This window comes from Boleophthalmus pectinirostris, unplaced genomic scaffold (assembly GCF_026225935.1).
Source record: "Boleophthalmus pectinirostris isolate CB_2022bp ecotype Guang Dong unplaced genomic scaffold, ASM2622593v1 HiC_scaffold_13, whole genome shotgun sequence".
In the NCBI taxonomy this organism is placed as follows: Eukaryota; Metazoa; Chordata; class Actinopteri; order Gobiiformes; family Gobiidae; genus Boleophthalmus; species Boleophthalmus pectinirostris.
Genome location: NW_026571036.1, coordinates 34040791 through 34063497, shown reverse-complemented (window position 1 = coordinate 34063497; position 22707 = coordinate 34040791). Strand labels below are relative to the sequence as shown.

Here is a 22707-nt window from a genome sequence, read left to right as displayed (position 1 = left end):
ACAGCCTAACAAACATCAAACATGTGTGAATAAAACAAGACACAACTCCAGATAACAACAGTTAACAACATTATAACATGGCTTAAATCTTTCATGAGTCAAATTTGCGTAACAGAGGACCTTTAAATTATTACACATCGTACGTATTACATAGTCTATCAAATAAAATAAATAATAATGCTTTAATAACAAGTAATAACATCCAAGGTTCTGACTAAAGACTAGAGGCGACTAGACTTTTGCAGTAGCAGGTCCCAGACTCTCCAACTCCTCTGGTCTTCCTCTGGGTATTAGAGCAGCCAAATCTCCAAATATTTGTAAGTATTTGTTGAAAACCCATTTGTGTCCACTGGCTTTTAAACTGGGTGGAACATTTGTATTGCATTAGTTTTATCTTGTTTTTGCATGTTCAGTTTTATCAGACTGCACTTTAAACTGCTTTTGCACAGCAGTTTGGGCAGCTGTGATTGTTTTTAGATAAAATAAATAAATAACTGGATAAAATTTCTGACTCCAAAACCAAAATAACTAACCAAACAGATTAATGGAGTCTGTATAAAGTAATATTACTCATCCATTGGCACTGAGGTCTACAAAAACAGTTAAAAATCACCCAAATATTGCTTAGAACTTTAATATGAGTTCTACTGTTCAATAACCTTTGTTGCTTTGTAAGTAGAGTTGTTTAGGTGTATAAAATAGTATGCACCATTTCAGCTTTTCAGGTTTTTCCAATTGCGACACTATAGGCATTTATTTCTTTAAATCAGAGATGTCAAACTCAGGCCCGGGGGCCAAATTTGGCCTGTGATATAATTATATTTGGTCCGCGAGATCATATCAGATATGTATTAGAGCTGGCCCGCTGGTTACAGATAGGCTATAGAGACATCATTTATTTAAAATTTTGTTATTATTTTATATTATGCTTGTTCTGGATTCAGTGTTTAAGCAAAACTCTTATTAAACATTTATTTTAATAAGAAAAGGTTTAACATTATATAAAGTATCTTGAAAGAAAAGAAAAAATGCAGATGTTGGTGACATTTTTCAATAGATATTTAGCTTGGCCCACGACTTAGTTCCAGCTTTAAATTTTGGCCCTCTGTGAATTTGAGTGTGACACCCCTGCTTTAAATCAATATTTGTTCACTTATTACGAAATAGATCCACTTGTGTTAAATGTAAATGTTTTTTATCCTGCAAATAACTACAGAACGGCTTTGCATGAATAAGTTTAAAGATCAGCCTGTAGATAATCTTATTACATTCAGGATATAAATAAGGATACATCAGAATACAACCAGGATATTGGCTGAACCGATCATTAGGCCTGGCACAATAACGAATTTTGAAGCACGATATAATGCTACAGTGAAATACTGCAGTGAACAATAATATTGAAACTACTTTATGCCACTGACAGAAAACAAGATAATTCCAGTGAGCTGCAACAAATGAAGTCATAAAAAATAAGTCATGGAAGTTATTTATTCTGCCCTCTACAACTTATATCTCATCACAGTGCAGAAACACACACGATAAATCTCAGCTTTCATATTCATATTGAAAGATAAGTTGCTACCGAAATTATCGTGACAGGCCTGCTGATCATGAAATCAAAATCAGCCTGGTCCACCAAATTATTCTGGATCTGCTAACGGTATCGGTGCATCCCTATAAACAGCATACTTCTCTGTATAATATCTCAGTGACAAGCCTGATCTACATAACATCCAAAACTTATCTTTTGCAAACCAAGCATAAAACTGATTTCTAGGGTGACAAAAAACTTAGTGTCCCCGTGTATATGGCACAGGGGGGCACACTTTTTTTGGATACATTTTTCCCATGAGAACCACAGCGGGGTAATCAAGAGCTGGGCTTAGGTCTGCACTGGAGTACACACGAGACGGCCCGCAGAGACTAGCTGTGATCCTGCTGCTTTTGTAGTGCAATTTGGACGAAAGGAAATACACATGCCAGATGTCAGGAGCAATCTCATCCAGACCAAATACTGAACCAACCATTTGCAGAAAATGTAAAACCTCTAAATCCGCTCATTTCTGTATCCTGAAAGACCGGAACGACACGGAACAGAATAAAAAACACTTTGTGCCCCGGGACAGGGTTGGTTAAACAAGTGTGAATGCTGCTAGTGTGGCTATAAGAGGAGACAGTAGCATCGTAAGAACTATATCTAACAACATGCAGTCTAAGAGGTGGCGGTTAGTATTTTGTAACATTTTATATGAGTCACTTTATGATTCATTTGCAGTCGCCATGGAGATTCCACCGGACATATAACAGGGAAGATCTACGCAGAGGCAACTCCACTTGTGGTAAGAATGCACACAATTCAAATATGCCTCAATAAAGCAGTCAAATGTGTGTTTTAATCATCTGTTATAATTTTAAGTTATATGCTGTTTGGTGTAAAAATATGTTTGTACATTTGTGTTCATTCATTTGATTGATTTCTTGATACTAGGGGTGGGATGAGACATCATTTCCAGAAGATAATACAAGACACAAGATTATATAAATAATGAGATTTAGTTCCCAAAGTTGGTTTCAGAATCTATCATCGGTTCATTTAATATTTTGGTTCTAACACTGCTTTTTGGAACTACAGCTTCTCAAAGAGCCAGTCCAATTTCTAATTTCTACCGCTACCCCATGCCCCTTGAACTGAGCAACAAGGGGTAGGGGTTGAAAGTAAACCCCTACGAATTGGGACACCCCATCAACAAATGGTTAAATAATACGTCAAACATCACATACGTCACCAGTAGTCTCCGCCAGATTTTACATAAGCAGATGTGACGAGCTTTTGCCAGAAATCCAACATGCCTTCTACAGTTTGTGAACTTCTTTGGTCTCTGTGGCCGTGGTAGCAGCCATCTTGCCAGTGATTTGCAGGACATTCTCGGAAATTGCTCATACCCCTCCGTCTGGTTAGCCAGGCTGGCGCCACCTAGTGCTTTTGCTCAATTTCATTTCTCTCCAGCGACTAGGTCAGGAATCGGAATACATTAGGCGGTTCGCAAAAACCCCGAAAGTGCGAGTCTGGGCACCAGCCAGTCAGTGAAGAGTCAGACATTCTGTGTTGTCAACGATTCCCGACATCGAGGATTTAAAGCAAAGAGAATGTTTGGTGAATTTTATCAAGGGGAAAGAAATTCTTGCCCTTCTTCCTACAGGATTTTGGAAGAGCTTAATATACCAGTTAGCCCTGTTAGTGGCGCATTCATATGTCATGATCAAATAGCAACGATTTGTTAAATAAAAAGGTACCCGCCTACCGTCGAGCGAATGAATTCTAACGCTGCGAGGTCAGACAGTTTCTACAAAGTGAAACCGGCTGATGAATGAGGCTACCGCTTGCAATGTGCCTCTGAAAAATCTTTGTTTGAAGGGGTATATAGCCCTACCACTTTCCCCTACCCGTCTGCCATAACGATAACTGGGACACCCCTATATTACCCCTACACGTGAATGCACAAAATGGAGGGGTAGGGGAAAGTGGTATGGCCAAGGGGTGTAATGGGATTCAGCCATAAGATGCAACTCACCAGCACTTAACCCTATTTTGTCCAATCCAAATAGGGAAAAAAAATCTCACAAGATAATTTTTTCTCATGTGTGTAGTCTTATGGCAATGTTATCACGTAAGATCATGTGACATGAGATCTTGTCCCATCTCTGCTGCATACTGTTGTACTCACACTTGTTCAAGCCTGGTTCCATTGAAGGCGTGATGCTGAATCTCTCTGAAGCCATTTCCAAACAACGCCCTGAAACAAAACAGAAACTATCAGCCACATTCTAGTTTTAACTTTTTAACTGAAACTTTCACTGTGGATTTATATTGCACTTTTCTTACTTCTCAATTCCTTCAGTAATGACTTACGAAAACACAACATTTAAATTCAAACTGCCAGACTTCTAATCGTTAACTGTTTAACTGTTCCTGAACGCAGTCCTGCCATGATTAGAAGAACAGGGGTCTCCACAACCTGCAGCACAGGAACTACCAGTACCACCTTCTAAGTAGCTCACCAAGGGATTTCTAAATTATTTGTATTGTGCTGAATAAATAAAATGGGATGAATTAAATGCTGTTGTAAATGTATAATTGTGATGCCTGACTTTGTGCACTAATAAATGGATAATGGTTTGTTTTATAGGCAATTAACTGCACCCGAGCTAAGGCTTACTGTGGCTCTTATATATACTCATATATTTCCTGCGACCGCCTAAATTAATAACTCTCTGATATTTTCATTTTTTAAAGGTAGATCACTGGAGGCAAAAAGGTTGGAGAACCCTGATCTAGAACATAGAGATGGATGATATCAATTGTGTTTTTGGAGTATCCCGTTGATAATAATCAGAAGTTGCAGGTCCTATGACAGGTTGGACCACACATTTCACCAAAACACAGTTAAAGGCACATTGTGTACTTTTTTGACTGAGGATCCATCATCTGCTTGTTTCTATGGATATGTCATTGCTCTGTCTGCAATATTCCACAGTATTACTTTAAACAGCTGTACCTTATATTTATTCAGTTACAGGTGGTTTTATAGCTAATAAATACCTAGAAAAACAGGCACTTTGACTGTGAGTGGGATCGCATCTCCACAGATCTGACCTGTAACTTGGTCTGGTTTTGTCTCCATGAAGATAGAAAGGTTTAATATCATACTGTGAAACATTCCAGACAAAGCAATGACATCTCCATGGAGATTGATGGAATGACATTTGACGAAGCCTCCACTGGAAAAGTTACATGATGCATAGATTTGCGTTGGGGATACCATGATGCTTCCTGTCTAATTTTGTCATGTGATTGAGTTTGACAGCACAGCGTTCACTCGGTCTGGCCTCGCATTAAAACCATAATGTAGTGAATGGAAAATATGTGTGTTTGTGCAACATATTACATTAATACTGAGGTTGTCTGCCTGTCCTTCACCCTAATTTTGTGGTCACATCTCCTAAATTCTTCGTAAAATGTCCTCTCTACCAACTCCTTTTCCTCTTATCCCTGTAGCCCCTTCACGAATGTCTCTTCTGTGTCCATGTGTGTACTTGTTTTGCAATCCTTTCCTGTTGAGTTCACAAGGAGGCCATGTTTTCAGCGTGGATTCAGTTTGGCAGATTTCTTTCTTTTATTGGTTATTATAGAGAGTAATGAGATATGGGGATTTACTACAGGCTTACTTACAGCAGAAGGGGAAAGTGTAGCCAAACAATTAGAAGTAGAAGGTTAAAAAAATAAAACAATCCAAAATATCCAAATAAATACATTTTCAAAATGGCTAATTGAAAGTGTTTGTGTTACGCTATTTTCAGATCTATGTTATAATATTATTTCCTCATCACAAACAGACCTGCAGTTGTGTTTTGTTTCGTTCACACATGTTTAACACAGAAACCCTGCATATTTATTGAATTGAGTTCTTCTCTCCTACACTCTGTCCCACCTTGTGATGTCATGTGTTAATAAAGAAAGTGCTCCACAGAGTTTTGAAACTCTGTGCACCGTTACTAGAATCCTGTGGATGATTTCAGAGCTGGAACTGCCAATCTCTACTGAACAAAAAGTAGAAGGTAGCTGTTCATTTGAAAACTACCAGTATGTGTAGTGGAACAGTGCATTTTGATCTTAGGAGATACAACTACGACTAATAAGAAAGTTATTTAACCATGTGTGAAGGAAACAAAATTGAAATCTAAGCACGTAAATTCTGGAGTATATAATAAAATGGCTTAAAGCTCAAAGTCCTTTAAGACCTTTAAAATAGTAAAGTTTAAAGTAAGTAATTCAACTGTATATATTTTGAAATCTTCTTTATCTTCCAGAGGTTTTAGAGTGCACTTCAAATGATAAAATAAACATTTTTATACAGCGCTTTTCCACCTTCAAGGCACTCAAAGCACTTAACATCAAGAAACCCACTCACACACACATACACTGGGGGTGAGGTGGGTTAAGTGTCTTGCCCAAGGACACAACAATGGTATTCCTCTATGGGAACTAGAATCGTACTGCCAACCTGTGGGCCAGTGGATTTGACCCCTCTACTGATGATGATTCTGTCGAGAGTGGGATTTGAGTGGGAACACATATTTTCCCTGTTGCTTGAGGCTCTATTTTTAAACCTGTAATCTGATCAGTATCTCTCAGATTTGAAGGCGTTTGTGGTGTTGGTGTAGAGCTCTCACACTGTCAGCAGTTCAGACGTGATGCCCTGGAATGCGTTGGCTGGGATCACGGTGATGTACGGGTGATCCACAATCTCCCTGCAGAAAATGACACCAAATAACAGAGAGAACTGGTTAGAAATGGGAAAATAAAGACCCTGTAAGAGACAGCGGTGAGTAGAGGGTAAGAAGAGAATAAATATGCAAGTGTGGTTTTGAAATTCAATTAGAGACAACAATGAACCTAGTGCTTCAGTTCAAATGACTCAAATGGCTTAGTTCAGCAGTGTCTTCTGAAGTTATATTTTCATTTTAAATCATTAATCAAAATTCAGTTTAGTTTTTACTTTGGCTTCAGTCCTCCTTTAAAAATGAGGCTTGTTTTGGTTTAGTCATGACTTTGATCTAGTTTAGATATTCTGAATTAAATATGATTAGATTTTTATATTATGATATTTTACTTGTAAGATTACATCAACACAAACACTGCTTAGATCTGACCAGCATGGCGTCAGTGCTTTAAAAAAAAAAAAAGACATAAACATATTTTGAGTGATGTTGCAAAATAGACAAGAAATCATCAAAAGTCATATATTTTCATTGAATATAATAATGGTATAAGATTAGTAATATAAAAGCTACATAGCAAATGCAAACATACATATTACATACTACTGGATGCTACTCTGATGGTGAAATGGCAATTATAAAAAAAAAAAAAAAAAAAAAAAAAAAAAAAAGATAGATAGATAATTAAACAACCACAATCAGAGATAGCAACCTGGTCCCCCATGAGGCATCAGTGGGGGCAGTTCATCACCACGGAAGCAGCTTATGAGGAGCCCAGCCCATACCCCAGTTATGTGTGTGCCAACTTGTGTGATGATTGGATGAATATTTTAGCCTGTAAATGGTTCAAAAATTGCCAAAATTGCCTATCCTTTATAATGATGTGACCTTTCAATTGACCCTTGTGACCTCAAATGACCTCAGATCATCACCAACCTTTTGTTTGCGGCATTGGGCAATTGGGCTTGACCCACGTACAAAATTTGGTGACAATCGGTCCATAAATGGCGGAATTATCGCGGGTGGACAGACACACAGACACACACACAGAAGGTGAATACAACACCTGGTCAACCCTTCGGGGACCAGATAAAAATATTAATTGAACCTTGAAAGCTTTAATAATCACAGTTTGAACTTATATGATTATTATTATTTGTTTACTTACAAAATGAAGCTTGGGTCAAACGAGTTGATGTTGCTCAGATGTGGGAAGAACGTGAGTCCCGTGTTGTAAAGGCCCCTGAAAAAATGCACACAAACATATTCAAACATAATAACCCTGTAATAATCTCCTACCATTTGTATTCTTGGAACCACAGAAGCAGCCTCAATACAAAAACAGATTTCAGCATGCAACAAACAACATTTATTTTGTCAAGAATTCAGTGAGAAAGTGAACAAACATGCAAAGAAAATGAAGAGCCATTTGCTTCAATTTTGATTTGACTGACAAACCAAATCTACATCTTGGTTCAACATTCTGCACGCAGTCTTACTTCATATTGTATTTTATTCTTCTCTCAAACAGAAAACATGCTGTTCCACCTTGTAACACCATGTGGTAATACAGAAAATGCTCCAGTGTCTTTTTAAACTCCATACACCTTCAACAGAATAATTTGGATGATTTCAACCCAGGAACTGAAAATCTCTTCTGAACGAAACATCGCTATTAACTTGAAAACTACTGCTTCATGACATCACTAGGTGGAACAGAGCATTTTGAGCTTTCAGTGTAGACAGACTAATAATAAAGGGTTACTCAAACAATTCAAACTTTAAACTTATCTATGCCAAGTCACAATTTAGATCTGTGGAGAGGCGGTCCCACTCACAGTAAGAATGCATGTTTTTCAAAGCACTAAAAACATATGCATACTTCAGATAGAATAAATAGATTCCAGGCAAAGCAATAACATCAACATGGAAACAATAAGGTAGTGCAACACCAGAAAAGTGGCATAGTGCACCTTTAATAATACTTTTATAATATGCATGCCTTTTAATATTTTATAATGATTATTGCTACTTGTTGTACTGTATTTAGCACCAAAGCAAGCACATTTCTTATTCTTAAAATGCTGTTAATTACAAAGAACTATAAAGGTTAGTCTGACTCTGACAAACAATTTTAAGATCATCATTTATCAGGGAGAACAGACTAGAATCTAGATGGATGAGTTGCTTACAGGTATTTGAGGCTTGGCAGATCGTAGAAGGCTTCTGGGTCGATGTAGGTCAGACTCTTTAAGTTTCTCAGCTCTCTGAAAAACAAAACAATTTCAATCCTTGTTATCAAAGTAGGCCAAACCACACTGTATTTGATATTTGAAGAGAACGCAGTCGAGCCGCTTTTGTGTAAATGTATTTTGTGTTTCATTCTATGCTGCATCCATCTGAACAAGAATTTCTGAAAAGGACCTATATTACACTATTTTCGGATCTATGTAGTATGTAGGACACACATGAGAAAAATGTGAGATTTGTTTTTCCATATTTTTCCATTTGGATTAGACAGAAAAGGGTTAAAGTGTGAGAGTTGCATGTTGACAAGTTGTAGTTCCAAAACACAGCGCTATAATGACAAGAAAAATATTAACTAAAATAATTTAAAAACGGCACAATTTATTTAGTACATGTCAGAGTCGTGGACCCAGTAGAGAATTGTGTCTTATCCTACAATTATTAATTAATATATAAATAGTAAATGCATATACAAACAAATATTATTCAGCAATACAGGATGAAACTTACAACTCGGTCATCCATTACAACATCAATAGGGCTATAACTACCAGTATTTTTTCTTATCAAATTCTAATCTAATTATGTAGATCACGTGGGGATGTGAGATTTTCAACATTGGGCCACTGTAAAGCTAAAATTATGTCACTGGAAGACACAAGACCAATATTAGATGTATCAAAACATTCATGTTGTAATGTGATAAACCGCTCTCTGATTCTTTATAGTTGACAAAAGCCTGTGTGGTCTTCAGTGCTGCGGTGTTAGTGGTAAAACTAGGTGGATTTTGGAGATAGGTAGTTATTATTGGGGTCACAAGCCAAAGAAAACTGCACCATTTCAGTGAACCGTATTCGTGCTTCCAACAAGACCCCGAACAAGCTCTTTTGACGCCAGACAAGACTTAAGCTAATGCATCCTAAAATATCAGACATAAATTCAATATGTTTTCACTAGAACGAAAATTACAATGGCATAGATCTGACTGTTTGAAATAATCTTCAGAAAACAAAAGGAAATCTTGTATGAGAAGAGAACATATGATCCAAAGCAAATGTCAGGATTAGGATTTTTGGTGTTACTTCCTCGCAGAGAAAAGATGATCTTTAACCCGACATCCAACCCAGACTCTTAAAGGGCCTGTACACGATTTTTTCCCATGTATATGAGCAAAATTTGGCTCCATATATTGTATACGTAGCTCCTTGGGGTCAAAATAAATCAACTGTGTACTTTCTGCAGCTAATTATAAAGAGCTATATTGTCCATCCATCCATTTTCTTCTGCTTATCCAGGGCCGGATCCGGGTCGCGGGGGCAGCAGTCTAAGCAGTTACTCCCAGACTTCCTCCCAGACCAGGTCAGACGAAGAACAGTTCAGAAGACCCTTTATGATGAGTTCAATGCAGAGGCCAGCTACGTCGCCCTGATTGGCGTTACCGGTGTCCCACCTTGGATCCAGGCCGGGGGGTGGGAGCTCGACAGTGAGCGCCTGGTGGCCGGGCCTTCCCCCAATGGGGCCCGGCCGGGCATAGCCTGAAGGAGCGACGTGGGGCCGCCGTGGGCCCACCACCTGCGGGAGGAGCCATATGGGACCGGTGCAAGAAGATCAGGGTGGCAGTCGAAGGCGGGGACCTCGATGACTGGATCTCTGGACATGGAGAGCTATATTGTTCACATTTTTAAGACCGTAAAAATCAAGGACAGTGTCTTTTAGTTTTTACTTTTCTGACTGATAGAGGGTTCGTCAAATGCTTTTCTCCATGGAAATGTTATTGCTTAGTCTGGTTTCATAGTATGGAATTAAATCTATCTTGGAGACCAAGCCAGACCAGGTTACAGGTCAGATCTGTGGAGAAGCAATCCCCCCAGTCAGAATGCTTGTTTTTCTTAGTGATTCTGATCTATAAAAACACCTGTAATTGAATAAATGTAAGGATAGAACTGTGGAACATTCCAGGCAGAGCAATGACATAGCCATAGAAACAAACAGGTGACGGTCCTTCAGCCAAAAAGTTACATAGTGCACCTTTAAGTTTTGACTAAACTATCGTGATATCGTGTGGTCAGAATGTCATGGGCTGTCACAATATATCGACTCACAAGTTCCTTTGCTTAAATGCATGGTTTTATAGTAACAACAGCTTATAAATATATGTGATATAAGATATGTATTTCAGTGCAGACAGCATGAAGAAATATGTTTCTTACTTGAATTCTTGGGATTATGACGGAAATAATTCACACCAAAATCTTGTCAAGGTATTTTAAAAGCAAAAAAGTGTCCTATCTACAATTACATTAGCCTCTCCAAAATATCGCAATAAATATCATACCATGAGATGCATGTCGTGATAATATCGTATTGTGAGATTTGGATATCGTTATATCCCTAATAAGTTATAATTTAGTTGATATTATTATTTAACTAATTCATCTTGACATTGTTGACATAACTCAGACTTTACAATTAATATGACATAAACAACCATAAAAACAGGAAACACCATGCACTATGCACTATAAGTGACCTGAACTCCATTTAACTTTACTCCACCAAACTCACAATAGAAACCTGCTGAATCAAATCTCAAGTCTGGAAGCCAAACGCACACGCCAACACTACACTCACTGTCACCCGTGATAAAGTGCAGACCGAACATTTTTGTACAAGAGTTTCCCAATAAAAAGTAACAACTCTTTAAATTGGTGATTTAGCAGCACGCAGCCAGAACTCCACAGCTGCCGACTGCCTCTCCGCCAACAGGAAGCGTAGCATTAATTTGTGTCTGACCCTGAGGGAAACCTGAGAGAGATGCCATTATCTGCTGCATGGTACCACACCACACCAATCAGCGGCAAATGGGCCCCGGAGATCCAAAATACACCTCCGGATCACACACAGCCCTGGGCAAGCAGCTCCAGTTACCCACCAAGTCTGTGTTTTGAAATCTGGAATTAGCCGACTAATAGGCAGAGACACTAAAAACCAGGGATAATTAAGATCAAAATGCAGAGTAAGTGAGTCTCGCGCACATGAAGTGGGATGGATCAAGTCAATTTGCACGCTTCTCAATCAGAGTCGCCCTCTTAGACACAAACAGTTTGAGTTTTACTGATTTTGTTTTGGGAATTTTGAATCATATTCCTGATTTTAAAGGTGCACTATCATAGACTGTATAAAGAAGGCGGTGTACGTCACCCATAGCATTCAACTCCAGCCAAATGAAGCTCATTGAGGTTGGCAGTTATTAGATGAATCTGGAATTGATTTACGGACAAAATAGTGGAATAAAAACACCAGGATTATGTAAAGTGGGTAAATACAAACATCTTAGGACCAAAATTATGAGCCCATTTGCTGCCAGAGAAAAGGCGACGTTTTTTCAATACAAAGTGAATTGGAGCCGGAGTCGATGGAACCAGAAGCAAACTCATGCTCACTTTCTATTTGTTTATATATACAGTCTGTGTGCACTACGCAATATTTGTGATGAAGGGTATGACATTTGCTTGTCACTATTGGGATGTCATAGCTTTGCCTGGAATGTTCCACAGTACGGCATTGAATCTTGGCTCTTTGTTGAGACAGGGACGTTACAGCATCAGGCTAAGTTTGAATGGATGTTTTTCAAGTTTATTTTGTGATTAAAAACTCCTCAGATATGTAAGATAGATACGTTTAATGCTATACAGTCATGCACAGCACTAACAGTTACTGTATTTTCTGGACTACAAGTTCCGGAGTATAAGTCGCACCAGCCAAAATCATGTGCAATGAAGAAGAAAAAAAACATATAAATCGCACCAGGCTATAAGTTGCACATTTTGGGGGAAATTAATTTTATAAAATCAGAGACCAGGAACCGACATTTCATCTTGAAAGGCAAGTTATAGTAATAAAAATAGAATAAAGAGCAACAGGCTGTTAACAGTTATTCAGATAACTATAGCATAAACAACAGAACAAGTTTACCAAACTCTTCATCTCACTCCAAATCACTAAATCCATTGAATTCTTCATTGTTGGTGTCACTTCTGAGGAATTCCGCGACCTCCAGAGGTAAACAGAGTGCTGCTACCTCTTGTACAGTTTCATTTAGCATTATTCTGGCCTTTCTGAATCACTGAAGTCACTCAAGTCCATGCTTTGTCAATCCATCTAATGACTTCCAGGAAAATTGCATGGTGCACCCGCCCGGTTACCATGAAGCTGTGCTCTCGTACCTATATGTTCTCCCAGTCCATCACAAGTTTCTTGGTCACTCCAAACTTTCTTTCTGCTGCTCAATTATCGTTTTCAGCTGCATATTTCACAATTTGCAGTAGAATACATGCAGAAGACATGCGCAGTAGAGCGAAGTGACAGTGGTACAGGAGTAATAGTGGTAGCAGATAATGGCACACAAGCCTATAGCGCCCTCTTAAGGCTGTGAGTATGAAAATTTTAATATATAATTCACACAAGAGTATAAGTCACAGGACCACCCAAACCATGAAAAAAGTGTGACTTCTAGCCTGAAAAATACAGTACATAGTGCACATTTAAACACTCCACTACTCAAAATGAAAAGCCCCACGCCACATGCCAAGTATAATATGACTCTAAAGAATTAACTTCCATCATTACTTATACAACGTAAAGGCTAATCATTCATCTAAAAAGAATGATTGAGTTCTGACCAAGATCCTGGGTCAAGATCTGGAGAAAGGAGCTACACACTATGGTTGCCAACTGGATATGTAGGGGCCAATTGTAGAACGAATTTGCCTTACAGTAAATAAGTAAGTAAGTCTTTATTTATATAGCTCTTTCACAGACATTTCTGTCCCCAAAGACGCTTTACACTTTATTCAGCATTATTCATTCAGCATTCATTCATACAGCGTTATTCATTCACTCTATACCCTGGTGATGGTAAGCTACTATTGTAGCCACAGCTGCCCTGGGGCACACTGACAGAAGCGCGGCTGCCATGCCACTCGGCGCCATCGGTCCCTCCGACCACCACCATCACTCACACACACACCACTTTCATACTAGGCAAATTGGGAGAAGTGTCTTGCCTAAGGACACAAAGACTGAATTGATTGTATTTAACTGACCTTGACTATCAACTATAAGGGGATGAAAAAGTCTACTTTAACTTTAATATTTGTCTTTTTGAGTTCTACCTGATCTAATCCAGGTTTATTGCAACTGTTAAGGAGTATATCAGGTCTAACTAGGAGAAAAGTGAGCACACACCACCTTATGACATCAGCTGGTGGAACAGAGCATTTTGAACTTGTGAAAAGGAATCTGAAGAAATACTCAACCATTTCAAACCTATTATTTAAAATCTATTTAACATAAAATAGGGCCTCTAATATTTTTGATGAAGCGTGAAATTGAGAAGCAAAATACAACAACGTCCTTTGACTGCATAAAATAATCTCATTAATCAAATTACCCAAACTGATATTTTGACAGCAGATGACATTCCCAGGGGTTGTAAAGCTAACTGGAGGAACTGCTCTATCTGAAGCTCTCTTACTCAAGTTAGACTTTAACCTGAGATTTGTTTCAACACAATATAACCATAAACTGACTACTACAAAGACGAGCTGATTTGTACTATTAAACAAATCCCTCTCACATAATAATTACACAATTTCTCAATGTGCTTAAATTGCCACACAAGGGCAAAAAAAGTAATATTTAGTGATGGAAATTACAGTGACAAGCGAACAGTTTTTCAGTTAGTCACTTACATTTTTGTTCAAAACACCTACACAGAAACATGAAAGCTCGTATTGAACACAGGCTCCTGAAAAACATGCTGTTTAAATCTTTTTAGTTTTTTTTTTGTTTTGAGTTTTCAGGCATTCTAAAAACATTTTGTCAGTGTTTGCTAATGTGTGCACTGTATTGTGTTAACTGCTAAACATTCTGCCATAAAAATGCATGTAGAACCTCCCCAGCGTCACTGCCAAGAATCAATATAAAAATGCTGCCGTTTTCTCCATGATTACACACCCCATAAGTAAGACAAGAACAGTGCTTGTTTGGCCGTTTAAAATAGTAGCATTAACTTCTGCCATCAGATTAATTTTATCTCCAACCTGAGGCACAGGGGCCATTTTACCATTCGATAAAACCCTGCCATTTTCACTGCTGCCTTCACGATTCAGAATGCTTTTTCTTCTCAGAGTAAATAGAACAGCTTAATCAATGAGGCCAGTAAAGAGCGTGGTATTTTCTGTCAGCTACTCACATGTGGGTGATTTTCCTCAGCCCAGAGAAAGAGTGCATTTCCAACCTCTCCAGAGCAGTGTCCACCGAGATATATCTGAAAACAAATAAACACCGCTAATATCAAACGCCAACGTACAACCGCTTTTTGATTTCTTCAAATAATGTCATTTCGTAACTGTGAGTGAAGCAAGAATGGCCCACTTGTTAAAAGTAATGGGGGGACGGAAAGCTAAGAAGTGTTTTTCTAAATGCGTTTCTATGTTAGTTACTCTTTGCAGGATTTATCAGCCCACCTTGTCTGAAGCCCCCCTGTTGAAGGCAATTTTACAGGTATGCAGCCCCCATATACGTTACCCAGTCATCAGTCACACTCAGTACATTTGTTATTACTCCAGAAATGGTCGGCTCTGTAAATAAACTTTGAACTTAGCAGCAAGTTGGTGTTGAAGTGAGGAGTTATTAGGGGAAAAGACAAGCATGTAAACCATTACTTAGAGTAATTGGGAGATACTTCACAAAATAAACCACTAATTCAGGAATTTGACTGACATTTTGGTGGATTTGAACATCTGGAGGAGGAACTGAGCATATTAATATGACATGTATTTTGTTCATGTTATAATAAGTAGTAGCAGTTAGGATGGATTGATACGATACTGAATTCGGATATCGCTGCTGATACTGAAAATCCTGGTTGGACATTAATGTAATATTCTATTTCCTGGTCGTAATTGGCCCTGAAATTTGTGTTTGAATTTCTATATATACAAAGCTGTTCTGTAGAGGAATAACATTTGGATCAGTTTTGCCTTAAATTATTTTAGTTTAAAAGAAATAAATGCAGTTGGTATTGGTTAATATTGAGTACCGGCAGATCCTTAAAGCCATAGTATCAGAATGTGTATCAGAACTGAAAAGGATGGATTGGTGCATCCCTAGCAGTAGTATAGTAGTAATAGTAGTAGTATATTTAAGTTTATTTAATAGTTGTCAGCCATCATAATATGAATACAATAAGTTATATACTGTATAAGTACTTAAAAAGTGAAACTTACAAAATCACACATGGCATTGCTATTTACTCCATTATTGAACTTGCGTTTATATTTTAATCATGGCCCTATTTTGCAGCTGTAAATTTGATCTACTTTCCCAGATAGAACATAAATCTTTCATTATAGCCAAGATGATCAAACAAATTTGTATTTTTAAAAATCTACTACATACATACATACAATATTTTATTTATCTAATATTCACTTTCACTTTTGAATCATTTTATTGTTTAATCTAAAGAATGAGCAAGACCAGAGTTTGAGGCACCATTTTGCGGCCAAAGAAACTTCCAGAGAAACTCCCTCCACTTGAGCTGTCTGTCTTGCGTGACATTTACCCAGAGAGGCTCTGTGTATATTTTACTCTCCTCCTCCAGTCTGCACCAGCCCAAAAACACTGCTCAAACCCCCAGCCCATGTCCAAGCACCGCTGCGGCTGCAAGGGCCACATTCCTCTCACAGGAACGCATTAGCGCTTCCAGCTGTGACTGTGAGCCAGGACTGATACTAAGCAGAGCACATCATCTGCCTCTGCTTGGGTGGGAGTCTGGAGCAGGGACTGGAGATAGGGAACAGGGGAGAGGGGTCCAGGATTTCAGCAGAAGAAGAAGCACAGGTGTAAAGGAAGAAAGATGAAGAGAGTCTCTGATTAAAAGGCAGCTTATGGAAACTCACATCCAGGAAATGTTGACCATGTGTGAGAAGACATCTGTCGGCACTGACGGAAGATGTGTCTCCCCAAGATATCTGCAACACATGGAAAAGGTGTGATCATTTTCACTGAATTACTGTGTCATTCATTAAAGGTGCACTATGTCACATCCACCACCTGGTTATTTCTAAGGAGAAGTTCTTGTTTTGTCTGGAATGTTCTGCAGAATGGCATAACCCTTAGCAATCTTCATGGAGACAAGCAGGTGACACCATCAGATCAGTAAAAATTTGAAAGATAGTTTATAGAATACTGTGGACCATTCTTGGCAAAGCAATAACATAACATTGAAAGACTCGGTGCTAGAAAACTTACACAGTGTACCTTTAAATGAAAGTAACAGTAATTTGAAGAACCAAGCAATCACTATTTTTTTTTTTCTTTTCAAATACAGGTCTGATCCAAATCCTAAACACAAACAGTCTGAAACCAGGACTAACCCAGAACATATTTAAAATAACACCAGGTCCAAACTTGGCATGTCTAAAATGTAGCTCAACTCCAATTTAAACTATCACAGCTCAAGATCAAGATCAGATCAAGACGCCCAAACACAGACCAGGCCACGTGTAACTGAACTGAGCATGAAATTAATGATTGGATACATGCATAGAGTTGGACATGTTAAATATTGCTTTGACCAATTAAAAAGAAATATTTAAGAATCAAGGTTATAATGGGGGACTTGTACACTTAACAAAATTACATAGAGTGTCATACCATAAAATGCAACAAGCAATGTAGGATATAGTCCAGGTTTTAAAGGTGGACTGCGTAACATTTCTAGTGGCACAACCTGCTGTCTCCATGGAAATGTTATTGCTTTGTCTAGAATGTTCCACAGTATAGATCAGGGTCACCAACATGGTGGGCACCAGGTCACCCCCCAAGGACCACATGAGTCGCCCGCAGACCTAGGTGGTTCTAAATATAGCACAACTCATTAGTGCGCTGCATCTAAAATGTAATATTATTCTCTTGCTATTCTTTCTTAATCAGCCTTCATTTACATAGATTTAAAATGACAATATCTTAAAAATATGTTCCTTATACATGAAGTTTAGATAAGCCATTTAGATGAGCAAGCTGTTTATTTTAGGGCTTACAGTTTATGTAAATGAGCCGTGCGGTTTTAAGTTTCATTTCTGTAAAATGTAAACAAATGTGGCAAAGCTGCATAAAAAATTTTATAATCTCAAACGGGCTGATGTGGCTCTATAATGGCTATGGTTTATATGTTGTAAAGTTGAGTTTATTTATGCAGAAGATTTTAATGAAGAATCTGCTGCAGTGCAGAACTTCTACAATAGAGTTTGGAAACATGGATCAGTGGATTGTGGGATACCTCAGAGCTCCTTACAGCTGGTTAGAACCTCCCAGGCTTCCTCTGCTAAAGGAGCTCATGGTTGTTTGTATTTTTCCTGGTTTAGTAAATATATCATTTTTGCACTTGTATTTGTAAGATTATGTCAAGTAACCAGGATAGTGCATTTGTAACTGGGATACTGATGTGCATTTAAACGCACTCAGAGAAGCAATGATGATAATTGCTAACACTGCACTTAATATTGATATCTGTTTCCCACCTTGCTGTTATTGTAGATAATTATTGTGAGAAATCATGAACGTGATCAGTGTCTTCAAATAGATGATTATCATGAATCATTATTAATAATGTGTAACTAAAGGCAAACTGTGCACACGTGTTATTTCAGAAGAGCATATCAAACTGGTAGCCCTTCGTATGACTCATTACCCATGAAGCAGCTCTCAGTTTCAAAAAGGTTGGTGACCCCTGGTATAAATTAAACCTATTATGAGAAAAACAAGCTGGTCCGAGCATTACGCTATATTAGAATTCACATCTGTGGAGAGTTGCCCCTATTCACAGAAGGATTGTGTTTTCTGAGCAACAGAAACACCTGTAATGAATACTGTAAATGCTAGAAGGAAATGTTTAAAGTCATACCACGGAACATTTTAGGCAAGGTAATAACATTTCCATGGGGACACGCAGGTAGCGGATCCTCCACCAGAAAAGTTGTGCAGTGCACCTAAAAAATGTAAAATGTAAACTTGCTTGCATGCTGGACAACACTCTTATCTGTCTTAGTGTTAATTATACATCAACTACTGAACGATTCCCTTTTATTCTAGCAGAGACAGAGAAAGCCACCCTCTGCTATCACTGGCTAGTGGCTAATAAATATGCCTGGTGTTTATAGACTCTTAAGTTGGCTAATTAAAATGGTAAATCCTAAAGAAGCACACCATAAAAATGACCATTGTGACCAAGTAGCACATAAATTATCTTAAACATATCGACAGTAAATGTATACATTTACTGTAGTTGTACTCACATTGTAAATCCTAAAGAAAGTAGGCTGTTAAAATTAGCTAACACATTTGCCTAGATCAGTGGTTCTCAAATGTCTCTCTTCAGTTGCCATCTAAAAGAGAAATATTTGGCATTCCAAGTGCCACCAAATCTAAACCAGGTCTGAAACTGGACTATTCTAGGTCTAACTGGGCTAAATCAGGTCTAAAATAGGACAACACAGTTTCTGTACCAGTTCTAAGCAAGGATTAATCCAAATGAAGAGAAACATGTGGAAAAAAGGAGACTGTACCTATTTTTCATGTAATAAAGTTAAATTTGTCTTGCCCTAGTACAGATGTATTGTCAAAGCAGCTCTTAGGGTGACAATGAGACCACTCTGAACAGTCTGCATGTCATTATAAAGTGTTTTTATTGTCTGCGAACCAGGAAGTAAGCTTGGTGTGCTGTTATCATACCTGTAGGATTACTGTGACGACAAAACTTCTCTGGCCTCTGAAATTTGAGAAAAGTGCTTAAAACCTCATTGTAGTGAATAATTAGGATGCTAGGAATGTGTTAGGAATGCGAAGAATAAGCTTGGACTGCTGCAAACAATTTAAAAGGAACTTGTTCTGTTTTTCACGTTTTGAAGACTTTAAAGGTGCTTTGTGTAACTGTTCTGGTGGAGTGTCCGTCAAATGCTTTTCTCTATGGAGATGTTAGAGACCATAGAGACCAAACCAGACCAAGTTACAGGTCCGATCTGTGGAGAGGCAACCCCACTCACAGTCAGAATGCCTGTCTTTCTAAGCATAGTTATAAAACCACAGCCTGATTCATCAGCCGGTTTCACTTCTTGGAAACCGTCTGACCTCGCAGCATTAGAATTTGTTCGCTCGACGGGTACTTTTTTAAATTTAACCACTCACTGCTATTTGATCGTCACGTATGTAATGCGTCGGTAACGGGGCTAACTGGTATATTAAGCTTTTCCCAAATCCCGTAGGAAGAAGGCCAATAATGTCTTTCCCCTTGATAAAATTCACCAAACATTCTCTTTGCTTTAAATCTTCGATGTCGGGAATCGTTGCCAACAACCATCTAGTGTATTCTGATTCCTGACCTAGTCGCTGGAGAGAAATGAAATTGAGCAGAGGCACTAGGTGATGCCAGCCTGGCTACTAAAACCACCTGTAATTGAATAAATGTAAAGCAAAGCCGTTTAATGTCATACTGTGGAACATTCAAGGCAAAGCAATGACATATCCATAGAAACAAGCAGGTGACAGACCCTCAACCAAAAATGTACACAGTGTGCCTTTCAGATAACTCTAAATTCAACTAATCTTCACGTACTCCCTGAATGAGCAGTTTGAGAACCACTGGCCTAGATGGTGTCAAATTTGACTTTTCCCTCATAAAAATGGCAGCCACATGCGTGAAACTATGTGATGTTATCTTTGAAGCCATCCAATTTTAAAACATTGTGTGCCCATTCTAATGCCAGCAACCCAGAACCAGGTGTAAAATCCAAACGTGCTAACTGAAGCCACCGTGTTTATGCACCTTGGCCTGATCAGGGGGAACAATAGGTTTATTCAGAGCGAGCCACGCTCAAATACGGGGGTCAGTTTGCCTGTTAGCGAGTACAGCGTACACAGTCTGACAAATTCAAACAAATATGGCGACGTAAAGCAGGCCTACATCACAGTTAAAAGAGAAAGGGCTGAAGCGTGGCTAGTTTACCCCAATGAAAAAAACGACTTCAATTTGAGAAGCAGACGTGTAAACAAACAGGGCTTAAATTGAGTTTGAAGTGGGGAGAAGCCACATGATTTAAAATGGTGTTGGTATTGGAGCTACAACAAGCTGTGGGTCATATATGGGAACAGGCTTGTTTTGATGTATAATGAGGGGTTGATGGGTCAAAGCGGTTATGGATGGACAACTCTGAAATACCATTGAAATAAATGAAGAAGATTAAAGGTCATGTATCCAATTTTTCCCCATGTATTTGAGCAAAACAAGTCCAGGACAGATGTATGGTATAGGCTGCTCATGAGGCCAAAATAAGTCAGCTGTGTGTTGTCTGTGGTTTTGTCAGATAATCAGGAAGTGCGAGTTAGCATGCTAGTTGTGCTTACCATCAAAGCAAAACTTCACACTGGTCACTGGAGCTAGGGTTGGTTGGTAATACAGTATTACGGTATCCCGCGGTATCAAAAAGTAGCAACGGTATAATTTTCATTACCATCATTAAAAAAATCTGCAGCGCATAAGGACCAAATATAATCTTATAATTTATTGGTACCTAAATTTGTTTGCTCAGCACAAATTAATGTATGGTTGTATTTTCAATTTAATGCGATCACCATTTAAAACAATAGTGGTCTATAATGTTTCTTTTAACTGCGCAGGGAGATGATGTTCTATTAGTTTCATTCCATTGTCACGTGACGCTCATAAGGGAAACCAAGACAAGACGGCAAGTGAGTTGTCTCCCAAAATACTTGTACCTCTGCAATTTGGCAGCATTTTGGCTTCAGGCGCACATTTGTTTACATTTTACAGAAACGAAACTTAAAACCACATGGCTCATTTGCATAAACTATAAAGTAGAGCCCAACCGATATGGATTTTGTTGTGGCCGGTATGAAACCGATATAATGGGAGTTGGGGCTGCCGATAGCCGATATAATCGCCGATATATTTAGTGATGTAAAAATTCACTGTAAATCTTGAATTGATTAAAAAACTTAGGTTTGGCTCTAGTGGATTCTAAATTGGGTTTATTTAGGCAACATTTATTGTTATTTTGACTCTTTACATCATATTTACATACAGTAGATTGGCCTAATGGCATTTTTGCATCACATTCTAGCTACTGTTACTGTCACTGCTAGTGATGGGTATTCCAGTTTTTTTTTGTTTTTTTTGGAGAACCGGCTCGGCTCACTAAAGCAGCTGGCTCTTTCGGCTCCCAAGCGACTCTTGAGATTGTTTTCTTGCAAGCAGGACTAAACCAGAACCGAACCAGGACTGAGTGTCGGAACTCGGTTTCTATCTTTCTCCTGCACTCGAGCCCAAGATTAGTCCTGGTTTATTCATTTTATGCTGAACTGCAGCCAAATATGCACTTTTTTTATCCTATGCACACGCAGATTTCTGAAAGTTTCGTTTTCAGCCGCTGCTGCTGTCAAACTACGGGTCTACATGCGGCATGAAGAGAAAAAGTGAGAAAAAGAGAAAACACGGCTCCCATCGTTCGCTTCAAAGAGCCGGATCTAAGAGCCGCTTCGATCGTGACCGAGCCATAACTCCTAGCTAGTAAACTATCGCTATTAGCCTTTAGCCGTAAAAACTTGCGCACCGCGGCAATTAATTATATGCATAAATGTGGATCATTCACACGTCTATTCACAGCTCATTTACATATCAGTACTGGTCCAGTAACAAATGTACGGCCAATATAGTCACTTTACAATAGACCAATAGAAAACAGCCTGTTTATGTGTGGGAGCTACAGCAGCTAATTGCTAACAAAACCTAAACTAGCTTCAAAGTCGATGTATTTCCAACACTCAGCGCTCACACAGGCTCCTCCCACATCACAAGTCTGAACTAATAAATGTCCTTTTAATCCAGACTCAAACCGATTGTCCGAAAAAGAATATAATCTCAGTGTTGCGCACGGCTGCGGGTGTAAACAAACACACGCGAGTGAAGTGACGTCACTCTGGTGGTGTGTTCAGGGACAGTACGGACACAGACACAGACAAATTACACCGCAGATAAATACTGATGCGGAGCCACATATTAGGACATTTATCTGTCTGCAAATTGGATTAAATGAA

The 22707-nt window shown here is 38.6% G+C and overlaps 1 protein-coding gene across 1 annotated transcript in view; it reads right to left on the bottom strand.

Moving 5' to 3' along the window:
- The window catches only part of tshr (thyroid stimulating hormone receptor), a 35184-nt gene that overhangs the window by 7198 nt on the left and 5279 nt on the right, over positions 1–22707 (bottom strand). Inside the window, exons 2-7 of the mRNA XM_020927673.2 lie at positions 16497–16568; positions 14786–14860; positions 8475–8549; positions 7451–7525; positions 6235–6312; positions 3729–3797 (exon numbers count right to left, since the gene is read on the bottom strand). Coding sequence (XP_020783332.2) covers positions 3729–3797; positions 6235–6312; positions 7451–7525; positions 8475–8549; positions 14786–14860; positions 16497–16568 — 444 coding nt within the window. The remainder of the gene's footprint in view (positions 1–3728; positions 3798–6234; positions 6313–7450; positions 7526–8474; positions 8550–14785; positions 14861–16496; positions 16569–22707) is intronic.